The 15564-nt window shown below is 34.8% G+C and overlaps 1 protein-coding gene across 1 annotated transcript in view; it reads right to left on the bottom strand.

The window, feature by feature from the left end:
- Nucleotides 1–15564, bottom strand: part of LOC119633306 (eukaryotic translation initiation factor 5B) — a 33037-nt gene that overhangs the window by 7239 nt on the left and 10234 nt on the right. Inside the window, exon 3 of the mRNA XM_038026798.1 lies at nt 74–224. Coding sequence (XP_037882726.1) covers nt 74–224 — 151 coding nt within the window. The remainder of the gene's footprint in view (nt 1–73; nt 225–15564) is intronic.

Genomic DNA, 15564 nt, shown 5'->3' with positions numbered 1-15564 from the left:
GCAAAGGCGGAAAGGAGAAAAAATTTTCTATAAAAAAATATCAATTTATTTATTATTTACTTGATTCACTTACTTCTCTTGCACATATACGTTTATTTAATTGTTGACGATAATCATCTTCGATACGTTCGCGTAATTCTTTCATATAATTGCGATCAGTGAGCCGTACAACGTTTGTGCCCATCAAACGTTCCAAAGCAGCGCTAATACGAGGCAAATTGAAACTAAGGAAGAAACAAGAAAAAACAAGAGTTTTTATATTAACTTTCAGTTCTCTTCAGTTCGCTCATTTTTCATATCGCCTTTAAACTGTTTTGACATAAATGCCAAAATCATGTAGCTATGAACTTTGTCAATCCAAATGGCAAATTCACATGTCACCATCATTTTTTTTTTCTTTTTACATGCACTGCGTCAGTCAGTCAGTTCAATTTGTTGTTTGCAAGAATGTAATGAATTTGCAATAAATATCTTAAATTCAATGCTAAATGTTCAATGTTCTTCAGTTTGTGCCTCGAGGAAATACAGTTTTTAGGTTATTTTAAATTTAAATAGAAGGCGGATGCCAATAATTCCTAGTTAAGGATTTTTCGTGTATGGCATGAAATACAAAAAAAAAAAAAAAAAAAAACATTCACATCTTTCGTAGAGATTACGCGTATGGCAATTAGGAGAAAAACGAGTTAGGGAGCGCTAGACGATTCGGCCAGAGCCATTGAATTATTACTCGAAGACGTACGGACACCCACACAAGAACACTTTGCGGTTTAACATTTTTTTCAAAGCTTTTTGCATGCATTGTGTTTGAAGGCTCACGTGCCGAGAATTTTTGCAATTTTACAATTTGTATGAGAAAAAGTTCGTATTTCAATTATAGCTTCTCACAACAGTTCACTAGCTCGCTAGCTCGCTATTACTAACAGTATTGTTTTTTTTTTTGTTCATATAATAAAGCGATAGATATACTATTTTTATTCTACTGCATATGATACGTAGTTGTACCGACTTGGTCAATGCAAATCTTAAACAGTACTGTACTCCACGACATTCACTTTTTTCTTCTTTCCAAGTATTTGTCCTGTTCTTGTTTACTAATCGGTTTGATCTGTCTTGCCTATGGCCGACTGTTGCTCCATCAGTCTATCCGTTAGACCCTTTTTCTGTTGGCTTCCGTGATGTCCCTTCGCAGAACCGCTTCTTTTCTGATTTGCCCTGCTCGTCGTCTGCCAAGGAAGTAATTTATTTAACTTTAGATATTTACATATAAAAAAATTCTCTGCCCGGCATGTCCACCCGTCCGTCTTTGTGTCTTATCCACCCACTTGTCTTTCTGTCCGCTCGCTTTTTTCACCTGCCGCCTAATTTTGTTTTGTCCGGCTATGTTCTGCATGTCTTTGGCTTATACCACTGCATGTCTTGTAGCTTATGAGTGTGTATGCCTGTAAATTTGCACACTGTCTAGCGTTTGCTGGTCTGTTCGTCCATGCAAATGTAATTTAGGCCGATTCTTCGTTTGCTCACATGTTTGCCTGTCCGCTTGTTCGCACATGTGCTCACCTGTACGTTTACTTGCCTGCATGCTCGACAACTAGCCCATATCGTCTGCCTCGATTCACTTCTTCATCCTTTTCGCCTATCTAGGCGGCTCGAGTGTCTACCTACATACCGAACTTGTTCTTCCATGTTCATCATTGCCTATCTTTTTCCGACTTTTTACATATATACGCAGATAATTGTCAAACTTGCTTTACGTGTCTTCGAATTTCGAAATCTATCTTTAAATCAGTTCACATATTCAAAAACTACCAACTCAATGGATTTAGCCACTGCTCAAGTCAACTCTATTTTAACATATATTCATTGTAGCTTTACTCATTTACAGTTCTGAACGTTACCCGTAGTGTACTGAAAGCGTTTCACATCCTCTAGTGCAGGTTAGTGCGGGCTCGTTAATGACTTTGTAATAGGGAATGGAAATTTAATTTTTTTTTATTTCATTTACTTACATGAAACTCAACTAAGGTAAATTAACAGTTGAATTCAATCGGCTGTAAATCTTATATTAATTAATATTAAGAATTATTATCCTTATATAGTATATGAGGATAAGTAAGAAATAAAAATAAAAAAATATTAATAATTATAACGCTACGGTGCGCAACAGCAATTAATTTTTGAATCATAATGAGATTTTAAGATTAAAAGTTAGTTTAAATACGCCATAGGCATATCGCGCGTAATGAGCATTGTACTTTTGATACTTTAAAGAGCCTGATATTGAAATTAAGCGATAGACATGGTTTAGGTTTCTGCAAAGATCTCTGAACGGATTAAACAGCCGTAAGAGAAAACTCATTTCACCAAGTAATGCGCATCCATAGTAACATTAATTAACTTAATTAGGAATGAGACGCCAAGAATAAATTTGCATTTGTCAAGTGATGGTAAAGATATTAAAAGCAACCTATTTTCATGAGGAGGCAAAGAGATAAGCGGGTCCGAATCTTAATTCCTAAGCTCAAACAGCAAGAATTGCTTTTGAACTGATTCAATTGAATCTACATAACATAGGAGGAAGATTACATAACCGAGGAATACTCAAGCGGGACGACAGATGTCACGGGAAATTCGTCTGAGGTAATTAAGTTAACCAGAACCCTGAATGATCTATTGTGCAGTTGCGAGCTTACACATTTCACTAGGTAGCAAGGAAAGCCAGAGGCCTGGAGTTTGAAGATCAATAAGTTATGGTATATACGACAGTGTATACGACAAGTGTATATGGCAAGTAAACTCTAAAAGATTAGTGATAATAGATCTTCCTTTTCGAAGGCCATGCTGCAATGGAGAAATATAAGATTTGATAGCATAAGCTAAATGCAAGTCGTTTAAACAATTTAGGTAAAACAATCAGCTTCTCTCTAGTTCTCCATGTGATGTCTATTTCCAACGGGAAGACACCTGACTTCAAGGACTGATTAAGACTCATTGAAATAACACCATATAGCTCGAGAGAGCATGTTTTAAGTATACATGATGGAATCCTATCGCATCCAGGCGCGGAACTATATTTTAAACCATCTAAAACACCATTTTCTGAAATGACCTGAAGTTAATCAAATCAAAATCGAGCTAGATATCGGATACGGATGGTTGACAGTTGAATCGGAATTAACAGTAGACAAATTTCGTTCGGTCTATTCAGCAAAAAAGTTTCAATATCATTAGAGCACTCCAAGCCATTGAACGAAACGTCCGAGGGATATATGGAGATTTTTCTTTTGGAGTTGACTTACTTAAACTTAAAAAAATAACTAGGATTAACAAGCAGTGAAGATTTTATCAACCGAAAGTATCCGCAATAATATTGGCGGTTCAGATAATTAAATCTATGCGATGAGGCAGAGTAGACAAAATAGTCGTAAGCAGAACCACTTTTCATAAATTTTTCGAATGGTTTTTTTCCCTATATTTGTCTTGTTAAACCACGGCGGGCACTTGCTTTGAGGGCGACGTTGCGTGATCGAAACGGATGCAGAAATAACCAGGTTTAATGCATTACAGAACGAAGAGAGTAAGGTTTTAATATTTCCAGCAGAGAAATTAAACATAATATGTGAAACGTGAGATTTAAGCAGTAAAATATTTTGTTAAAATCATAATATATATTGGAGGAAGTTGAATTAGGCACGTTAGAGTAGATCAACGGACAATCATGCTTGTAATAAAAGGATATACAAATTGATGGATGATACGGATCCTCAGGCAAACAAAAAAGTTGGACAGCTATTGACAACTATCTCCGGAAAGTTGGCAAAGCAAAGATTCAGCAAGTTGCCACTACAATTAGGAGTACGGTTGTATTGCAGTAAATTCATTGAAAAACCCAATAGATCTACCAGATGTTGAAGTGTGGACCGTACAGCCAGAATTATCACTATAACGCCAAGTGACTTGTGGCAAATTGAAAACCTGGAAGTAATTGTGGAAAAATTCCGACGAACGTAAATTAGGTTTTAACCAAGTTTCAGTGAATGCCAATCAAGAAAACTCCGTGCTCAGTAAATTTAGGAAAGTAGAGCGAATTTTTGAATTTAGGCTCGTAACATTTCGGTAAATGAAATTTATTAGATCTGCAGAAACATTCTTTTTTAAGGGTGGAGGAGCAATCGAATTAGTATTACGGAGCCGATTCCTTGGAATGAAGTTAGGGATCCCACTGGCCACAATAGTTTGATTAACAAAATTTCCATATATTCAGTCTGGACTAATACTTTAAAAGACGGGATAGATGTAGGTTGAGATGGAGCCAATTTGCAAATACTTACACGCTTCGAATTCACGGATGGGACTTTTGCAGCCAGCTAACATTTTACGTTATCCACAAAGGTGTCACGCGTTAGTCTTGACAAGAATATTGACTTTCTGGGGGGTACTGTCGACAAGCAGACGTCGTTCCTATTAGAAGCAAGAGGATTTGCAGGTCGAGTTTCGAGTTGGCGAGAATATGGAGAAGGTGACCACGCTTGCACGTGCAGCTTTAGCCACTTGCACAGCATTGTGACCAGCAGACAGTACCGAACAACTAGGGGGAGAGGCGGATTTGTTATTTTTATTAATATATTTTGGGGGAGTACGCAGAGCAGTCTGAATGGTCTCACTGGAAAGAGATGCCATTGCCAATTATGCACAGCTAGAGCGAGGGTGCGTCCCAATTTATTTGGAACTTTTTTATAAGTGGCCAATTCGACGATACCGGAAACGCTAACATTTTTTGTAGTCAAGGATGGAGCACTCACATGAGTCCACGAATCAGATTTAAACGAAGGTGGAGGTGAAGTATCACAGGCTACACTACGTGTCGGTCTTGTAAAGGCTGGGGGATAAGGTGTGTGCTCTAGATAACGACGTTTATTGGACATTCGCTTCTTCTTCCAACACAAAGTAACGAGATTTTTGCCTTGTTCAGAGAACCCAATGTTTGTCTTCGTGAACAACTTATAAGGTGAACATTCCGCTTCCTATGGTCGCTTCATGACCAACGTAAACCCTTCGAATGATCAAGGACTGCATCTGCAGCACGGCCATTGATACCAAAATACCTATAAAATTCATGCAATTTGAACAATTTTTATACTTCATAATTAAGTTATACTTTAAGCGCGTATAAAGCTATAAAGCATTATGTTAAGAAAGAGGAATTGCAAAATTTCTTCGCACAAAGTAAAACAATACGACTACAACGCGCGCGCAGAGTTGCCAATTACTCCAAAAAGAATATGTTTTCATTTTTGTACGTGGCTTAGAATTGCTTTAACAAATCGTCTGTATATATTCGTTAGGAATGTTTTTTATTTAGATATTTAAATAAATCGAAGACGAGGGGTTTTACAAATATTATCAATTCATTGGATTAACTGTCAAACATTAATCCATTCAGCATACATTAAGGCATCAATCGCATAAGTTAGATAATATCTTATGACTGCTTTACGCCATCTTAACTTGCGTAAGTATTTCCCTTTTTTAAACTAATGTAATATCTGTAAATAATATAATTTACAATTCATTTTTTCTCTACCAGTGCAAACAAGTTTATCCCATAAATGTTATTAAAGAATAAGAAGAAGTACTTCAGCCTTTTCCCTAAATTCGAATGCGTGATATGAAAATTCTAGATGAAAATGAGATAGTTTTTCAAGCGAGTGATGGCCAAGCTGCGAATTATTGTAAATATTAGGTATCCCCATTCTCTGCCGGAGCGGTATCGTGGAGTTTGCAAAATTTGTTAGTAATTTTTGAAGGCTTCAATAAGTACTTCGTATAGATCGTATCTAGGTTATACAAGTAAGCATATTATGGTCAGGCAATCGTTTGGTAATAATATACCAAATATTAAACATTATTTTTATGCAAGCACATGCTTTTTATAAAAGCCCGTACATTAGAGAATGCTCAAAACATCACGTGTAGTGAACCAAACTTAATTTACTTTCCAAAAATGTTATCATTTTTCAGTTTTCATCATAAAAATCTGGAAATTAACTTTCTCTCCATATGAGAGCTTGCTTTTAACCCCTGGTATATGCTAGGATCTAAAGAATGGATTCAAATTCCCCACTGTTAATTTTTGTGCCAAATTTCTTCTGTGGACCGATTTTCATCATAATATATTAAAAACCAAATGTTTTTCTGAAGCGCTTACTATTCTTGCGAAATTTTACAGTCTCAAAAATTCCGACCTATATCTCGACATTAGACGGGCCGACGGACAAACAAGGACTCGGCCGCGATTGAGTACGATTTTCTTACTTTCATATTTTTGTGATTATTCGATAAAAAGCTTCGTCTATAAATCGTAATAGAAAATAAATAGAATTTTGTCCTTTACATTGACATTGTTAACCGCAATATGGTGAATTTTTCTTATTTAAGCACATATAAAATATATTTTGTTATCTACGCTTATGCACACAAGTTGTAAAAAGCAATTCAATCAAAATGTTTCGTGCTAAAAACCATTAAGACTAATATGAATGCTGTTAGAAAATTGTTTAGTCACCTTAAGTAGATTTCGTGTAGGTTCACATTAGATTTTAATATTAGTTTCCCGATATATAAGACGCTATTGGTGTACAATTTAAAATTCAACTTTAGTTACGTATGACAGGCACAATAGTGAAAATGAATTCCTTCAAAAAGATTTCACTTCTATTACATAACTAATATTATAATATTAGCAAATTTAGAAAGGCGTATAGTCAGGTTCTGTGTGCATTTTTTAATACCGAAGAAGATAGCACCGCTGCAGTACTTTTAACGACCTTCATAAAAACCTATATAACACAGATATATATGTAATAAAGGAACTATAGTTCAAAACGATGCTTTTATCTACAAAGTCACGACAATAATTATAACAATTCACTTAAAAATTTGTGATTTTAATATACGATATAATATTCATCTTAGGTGGTAAGATTTTTGACCCAAATCGGACAATCCGAAGCATGTTAAATAAAGTCCTGGAGTTCATATAAAAATAATGGATTTCTTTTTCCCCAAACTAATATTATTTGGTAAAAGACCTTTATTTTTGTGCGCATTTCCCGCTTTTGCCAGTTTAAGAGCATTAACCTAATGCACAAGCTCTTGCAAGTTTAAAGTCGTAAATTCTCAAGTAAATCGAGTATGATTGCTAATTTCGAATCCACGTATGACTGCTGATATCGGTAGGCGTTTAAGCAATAGTGTAACTGCTGTTAAGATGTGCTTTTATTTCGAAACAACTTACTTCGAATTTTATAAGAAAAGATAGATAATATGGTAGGGCAAGGAAAGTGTTAATAGATGCTTTATGTGCTATAAATATAATTCGGTGAACGAGGACACGAAAGGGAGTAAAGTAAGGGTGCGTGTGTTGGAAAAATATCAGAAGACTGGTTGAGTAATAATACCAGCTGCAGAATCTTTAAGTGGCATTATCTAACCAAAATAATCCACAAGAATATTCTATCGAAAGCAACGCTCTGCAGACAGTCTAGTAAAATAACGATAGTATAAAAACTGGTGACGTTGCTTGTTAAGACCGCTTAAGTAAAAATCGGACTGAAAGTTTATATTGTTAAGATATTAATTATTTTACATTACATTTGTCAAGTGACTGCTAATGAGTCTTACAAGCAAGTGAAAGAAAGTAATGGGTTGCAGACAGTTTGTTGTTCTTTATCTCTTCGCAATTTCCTGCAGTGTAATCTTTCTGTGGGCACATTACTGATGATTGGGGATGTACTCATAATGTTAAAATGTGTGCAAAACCCAGCAGCCTGTAGGATATAAGCACATAGCGGTTACCATGATTGGGAAAGCAGTTGCCTCGCAGTAAGGCTTGGCCATTGCATTATCAGTTGACTTGACCTCCGTGACTACTTGTAATGCGAAAAACTGGTGTAACTTTTGGTATCTTGATCTGCGTCGAATTTTGAATCGATATTGGTATGTCCGTCCGTCTCCCCGCCTGATGTAAGTGTTAAGAGTGCTTGCATTTCCACGAATATGTAATCGCTGATGACGAAGTACTATAATAGGTCATCTCTACCCAACGTTGTAAATTCGCGAAATTTAGTTTTTATCGTTTTTTTGGCTTAGTTCCTTCTCACGTCAATGGATGTAAGATTTTCTTTCTCGTTCTTTTACCTGACTGCAATTAATTGAATTGTGTGTGGTTAGACAAACCACTAAATAAACGAAATTTTTGCTTAGATAGAACGTTAAATATTTCGGTCGTCTTGAATCCCATGCGTAATAGGACTCTTTGTGCACACATTCGCATTCGATTCAGCTGAAAGTCACCAAAAATGGGCGAATATATCAAGACTAGTTAAAAAGTTCTCACCAGTTGTGTGAGATAAAAACGTAATACCGACGTTAGAAGAAGAAGTTATAGGAGTATAGTATAATGAATTTTTGTGACGAAATTGCAAGAAAAAAATCATTTCTAAACTAAAAACTTTTTGGTCAAAGTAATCACAAGCGAGACGATCAAATGTTGCGTTGTCTTACTATTTACCGTATTGTCCAACTCTGCATCGCAACGACTCATGTTTGCTTTCAAATCGAAGAGTTGTTCCATAGGAAATGACTTACAGCGACTAAAAGTTTCACATGCCAAAATAAGCTTTAGTGAAATCTAACGTTATGAAAGACATCGAATTTATAGACATGTGTCTCAAGAGAAGGCTTATTTTTTTGTTACACGCTACACGACTTGCGATATAGGCGTATATCAAGTTTGTATGGATGTATCTAACAATGTATCTCACATTGTGAATCTATTTAAGCTGGTCTGTCCTTCTTTTCTTTTTTTAACCGCGTTTAACCTAAAGGTCGCAGGGTTTGAGATCATTTGATACAATTTTGTCCGCTGATGTGTTTTGGCCCAATGACGAACACTATTAAAAATAAATAGTCCCGAAATGGGTTGCATTATTACCTGAAAGGCGGGCCGTGGACCACTATAGAGCTTTTTAGTTATATTTTTTTTTTTGAAATGAATTGCGTATGGATCATTTCTATCCCTGTTTAATTCTAAATATATAGTTAAGGTTTTTGTGAAACAAAGATCTTGATAAGACGTCTCTTATAAAGAGAACATTAAAAATAAGTACGAATGCGAATCGCCTTTGATTTCCAACATAGCAATGTGTTTTTCATTGTGTTATTTCCGAATCTCTTCATTCCACGCAGTCGGTGGAAAATACTTTTACTTAATCTTAGTTTTTCACGTGGGTTGCGTGTAGATGCATACATTTAAAAATAAGCATATATAAGTTTGTGGACATAAAAGCTTATGAATCGCAAAATCTATTGTTATGCTTAAGGATTTAAACAATAACACATCCGCAAAAATCTAAAGGTTACCGCGATAAAGCAAGAAGAAAAAACTGTCAAGGTATTAATACCTTTAACACCTACTCATTTATCTATACACATATGTGCTCGTATGTGCGGCCTACAAGATAAACCCAAGCACTAGAAAATATTATATAAGACTAATGATAAATATATATGTAAAAGACGTGGATTATTGCGTAAAGCTTCTGGCGAAATATTAAAAGCTCATTAATTAAATTTGCAATTAAAACAAGTAAAAACACTATAGTGAGCAATGCTCTACATCAACCTGCAGTTACTCATCTAAAAAGCTTTTCTATATAAGGCGCTACACGGGAAGTGATCTAATTCGAACCATTTTCAACAGCTTTCGGCCTTGTGTCAAAACACGTCAGCGGACTAAATTGCATTAAAATATCCCGAAAGTTGCAGCCTGCAAGTTGAAAACGGGACAGACGGATGGACAGGCGGATAGACAAGCTTAACTAGATTCAGATTCAGGTATCCTGCACAATAAGATCCCTCAAGTCTTTCTGAATTTTTGCATACATTCGCACATACATTTGTACCCCTCTGCACAACTGATGTATCATATAAAAATTCTTTATGATAAATAAGTTGGGGGAGCATATTTTGTTTAAAACAGGCGAGATTCAAAAAGCCAAGTACAAATGAAAATTATTTCGTCGGCGTGCATTGACCTTGAATATTGATGTAAATAAAACTATCTTCGTTTTGTTTTGTGTTGTAATCAAGTCGAAATTTCTTTAACGTTGTTTCCGATTTGTTACATGGTAACGATTTACAGACCAGGCGCTGACAAAAACGAAGAAAAAAGGTGAGCCCGACGGCATAGAACATCGCAATTCTATTTTTCGCTTATTCTTTTTGTTTTTGTGTTTTTAAAAAAAAGTGAGCGGATATAAAATGTTTGACCGCCGACAAATACAATTTTCTTAATTCTTTATATTACCTTTTGTTTGAGCTTGGGTTGTATAAGAATTTTAATGATGGAAATCTTAAGACTAGGGATAGAGTTGTCAGCCACATGTTGAATTTCTATTCATCCTAAAATAAAATAGATGACATGGGAAAGTAACCTGATGATGAGAATATAATAATGATATGAAAATTTATTTTTCCAGATAAAAGTCACGATTTAATCACCAACCTTCGCTGCATATTTCTTTTCCCTACAAACATTCGACACATTTGGAAGAAACTTTGGAATCCTTAGTCTGATACGTTAGTGTTTTATTTTTGCCTTCCTTTTTTTGGCCGCTAATATACACACACTAAACTGCTGTATATATATAAAGTGCATAACAAAAAAATTCAAAATATTTGCAAAATAAATATTATAAGCCGTTCAGGGTGTTGAGTGTATTGGGTATATACGCGAGTAAAGACGCACCGCGCTGTAATCGAGTGATCCTGGGTAAAGTCGATGACATTCTTCAAAATAACAAGAACGATCTATGCATTTCAACTTACAGCATTGCTGCAGAATTAAACATTGACCAGAAAACAATTTCTAAACATCAATAAGTAATCTTCTGTACATAAAGAAGGTGTTTATTGCCCGCTATTTATAAATTAACATAAACAAATAACATCGAACCAGTTTCAAACAAGGAATTACTTGTGATATGAAACGAAATCAAGTCATATTTGATACTCAGCGAGAAATATGACCCATATATGACAATATATAAGTGAATGATAGTGATCATAGATGAACGAAGGTGCACGAATGGTGGAAACGCCTCAATTGACTTCGAAAGAGACCCGTGGAAATCCCTCGGTTCTCTTTTTCGTTCGGTAAGCCTAATATTTCCCCAGTCATGGGATAACAGTTTTACCAGAAAAATGGCAAAGGGTTACCAATCAAAATATTGGATAATTTGCTTCAATAAAATTAATTTAAAGAAAAATGATTAGGACTCGGAGTTGTACAATAATCTGATGTACATTGCATGGACTAGAAGATAATAAATAATAATTAGTGTGGTCAACAGTAAGTAACGCGTCCGACAACAAGATAGTATCTTTTTGACAGCAGTAAAAAGTAAACGATCTCGGTTATCTTTTGTACCAGAGAAAAAAGTGAATTTCGTATTGTGATTTTCGAACGATAAGATATTAAAAAGGGAGTATTATTATTATTATTATTATTATTATGATTAATTTAGAAATTCGCAAAAAGATTATGTCAGATAAAATGCTTCAATCATACCGGAATTTAAATGTCGCAATACAAAGACAAGCAATGAATATCGTTCAGGTCGACAATTGAGGTTAAATAACACTAAATGCTATTTAAGAAACTCATGATATATTTGGCAATGAAAAATTGAAAATGACTGAGTTAGCTACGGCCCCATCTTCAAGTGGCCACTTCAATGAGATGAATAAACACAAGAGACGTTCGAGGACAATTTATCAAAAATTTTTCGTTCTTATACTATACGCGGTTCAGTTTTCCCGGTTGAAAGTACATCGAACGGATAAAGATATAAACATCGATAAGAAAGGTAACAACCAATGTGATCTTCAATGGATTATTTTGAAAAGCATAGAGTGATAACATATCCTTATCTTTATTTAGAATATTGGTTGGATAACAAAATCAAGAAGAAGTCTTTGGGCTTAAGCAAAAAAGATATCCTGTTTCGTCGAATCATATTCGGTTGTCACCGAATTTCTTGTGTCCACCACCGTTATCCTTACTTAATCATATCGTATATCTGTTGTAGTAGTTTGTAAGCAACTATTAAGAGAGTGGGAGAGCAAAACTATTTTTATTACATAGGAGTAGGGTGTTTTAAAAAGTTTGGGTCACTTACATATTCTTTTGCAAGTTTGTAGGGGATATCTTCATTTTTGCAAACGAGGGTATTTTTACTACAAATACTACAAAACTGCACAGACGAGCCGACAGAGAGATGAACAGCCGGTCATCCTTAGGCTCGTATTTCGTATTTGAAATTGGTCAAGAATTGATATATTTCGTGTGGCTTTTGAAGCGTGCGTTATAGAGGTATTGAAAAAAAAATCGCGTTTTGAAGCACTTTAATAATGGGTAAGCGTGGTCAATCTTTCTCATGTTCACAACATCGCCCATAAATCGTGCGTTCAGATTTTTCTAGCTTTATCTGCTGCATTTTATGAGTAATGGGCATAACCCTGATTTTTTAAACCTCTTGAAAAACAGAGGTCTCCTCACTTTACGTTGTGCTGTAGGCGTCTTTTTCGAACGGTTTGGCTCGTTGGCAATACCAACTCGCGTGCAAGAACTTCCAATGTTTCTGCCAAATTTGCATAGTCGGCGGAAACGAGAATGGACGGACAGAAGGACATCATCCTTTGTTGAAGGGTATTGTTCTTCGAATAAAATATAACGAACTTAAAAAAGTGTACAATCCAGTCGAAAGGAGACTATGTTGAAGTATAAAACCGAATCGAAAAAACTTTGTTTGGTATACTACTTATTACTCATACTTCGATAATATTACATGAAATATATAATATAAACAGGGTGCAATATTACATATTATAGGAAGCATACAATTTTTTCTCATCGACTTACTTGTAATCCGGTTCGATTATACAACGAACAAAATCTTTTAAATAATCTTCTTCTTCCTCTTCTATTAATCTTTTACAAGTGCGTCGATTTTTATTATGGCACCTGTTAGCTTCCATAACGTATGCATTTATAATCCGTTTTAAATGCTTGTAAAAGTTTTAATTCGAATTTCTTCAATTGTTTTTAGCACAATGAAAGAGACCTTCTTTCTATTGTCACTAGTTTTAAGACTATTTATGTGGTTCAACTTGAACTAACTAACAGCTATTAAATGCTAACCTAATCTTGATTTCACATACAAACGGTAACGTTGTGCTTGGGCGGTAACCTTATACCACACGTACTATAAAAGTTAATGGGCTTTTGTATTATTATGTTATACTTTTCCCTTTAGTTATATTAACCAAAAGCAATTTGAAGGTGTTTTCATTTGATTTGCATGTCCTTAGTGACATTGTGTCTTATATATGCACACATGTGTGGGTGTATTTACAATAGATAATATATACCGCATGTATTTAATTTCCGTTACTTTCTCAAATATCATGTCTACATATGTACATGCAACGAACAGTTTGGAAATGGAATTTGACTTTAGCGACAACAACATTTGTTCTAGCGAGACTAGGTCGTTCAAACGATATTAAAGTTATTGTTCTTGTTTCAGAACCGAAGAAGAACGATTTCCATCCTATTGACGATTAATTTTTTTATATATAATACATTTTTTTTTTTCGTTATTTCTTATTTAACACTTATACAGCATAATTCGCTGCTTTAGTTGATGGACTTGAACAGTTTTCGTTTGTTAATTAGGACATCAAGAATGGATTTATGTCGCCCACTCTGTCCCTTCCACCTCACCTATGTTGTCTATTTGTCTGTTCCTTCAAAGTAAATGTTTTGCTGTCTTTTCTTCTAAGTACACGGGCATTATTCATTTGACGGCTTGAAGTTAGAGTCTTAGCTATTTGTCTCAGGCTCAATAAAATTAGTTTACTTTCTTGAGTGTATCATTATGAGGGAGCCAATGTATCGTCACCACCGTAACGTTTAGCAGGTATTTCGTTATCCTGACGAACATCACAACATCTACATTTTCTTGTTAGTGTTCAAGTCGTATTGTTAAGCATATTCAGGGAGATAGTAATATCTCACTCATAGCGTATGTGCGGCAAAAACTAAACTAAATTCATAGAATATATGAAAAAAAAAAGGAAAAACGCGTAACACATAAATTGTTAGAGCCCTTAGCACGGCTGGTATTTACTTACCTTTCCATTGTTTAGGAAATGAAGATTTGTACCTTTAACTTTACACTAGCTCGCTATAAGTGTATGCGATACATTCTTACGTTTGCTTAATTCGAGTTTCGTTTACTTCTATATTCAATTTTTATTTAATTTCGCAAAAATGACATGTGGTATCGTGTGCAAATGTACTTCTGCAAATGTTTACATCATAGAAAATATGATATTGATGTGTGAAAAACAAGTAAGAAAATTATATTTTCGGATGTGAGCGAATCTTTGATACGCGCCGCTCATATCTGAAAGAAAGCTAACAAGTGCTGAAAAAAAACCAAATCCCTCTACTCCATGGTAGTGAAATGAATGGGCGTGGTCGAGTTTTTTCGTTTTTCTAAAACATATATGGAAATTTTTGCCATCTTTCCATTGTAGTTTATAAGTAATAAGCAAAAAGCTTAGAAAGAGGAGGTACGCGGGTCCTCTGAACGAATTGTCGCAAATTTTATTCTCAACCTCTGTGCCAAAACTTCGAATGTGTCTAACAAATTTTAAGGCGATAGCTTCGTTTTTATGAAGAAGAGCTTAAGTCCACGCTTAAGTCCATTTAGAATTTGATGCTGAGCGTACATACTTTATGAAGTCCCGAAGTTTGCTTCTGGGTGCTGCAAACGTGTTGATGGTCGAAATATGCTTAATACTGTGACGGTGCGCATAAAAGAAAACCGTAAATTTCACAGATATTATTCTCACTTTCATCGTTTTTTTTCCCTTTAATATTATTTCTTATATTCTCCTTATATTAGATAAAAATATGATGAGATTATATATTGGTGCTAATATTTCATGTCAAGACCTCCTGTGAATGAATGAAGTTCATTACAGGCACTTTAAGATTTGTGACACGAATTATTGCAATGAATAGTAATAAATACTAAAAAACAATCTCTATATGTATGTAATTGAATTTTGGAGGCTTGTTATTTCTATGAGATGTAAACTTATACAAGTCGTTTTTTTATTGGTGAGTGTTTAGTTGGAAAAATTGTTGCGCCAAACTATTTGCTTTGTTGACAAATTTGTGATGGTTAAGTGGTAAGTGTTTGCAATGTTTTTTACAATGAGTAAAACATGTTTTCTTTTAGTTTTTCTTCGATTTTTTTACCTAATGATGATTTTGTTTGCCAAGAAGAGTAGATAGACTTTTCAATTTTCAATAAACTCGCCTAACCACGATGGGAGGAACTTTACCAATTGACATACATCGGCATTGTACAATTTCCCGCGGTTATTGAAGTTACCATAATAATATGACATAATGTTAAGGACCATAAA

Source organism: Glossina fuscipes, unplaced genomic scaffold (genome assembly GCF_014805625.2).
Source record: "Glossina fuscipes isolate IAEA_lab_2018 unplaced genomic scaffold, Yale_Gfus_2 2, whole genome shotgun sequence".
Taxonomy (NCBI): domain Eukaryota; kingdom Metazoa; phylum Arthropoda; class Insecta; order Diptera; family Glossinidae; genus Glossina; species Glossina fuscipes.
Note: the sequence above shows the minus strand (reverse complement) of the source record. Positions and strands in the feature narration are given on the sequence as shown.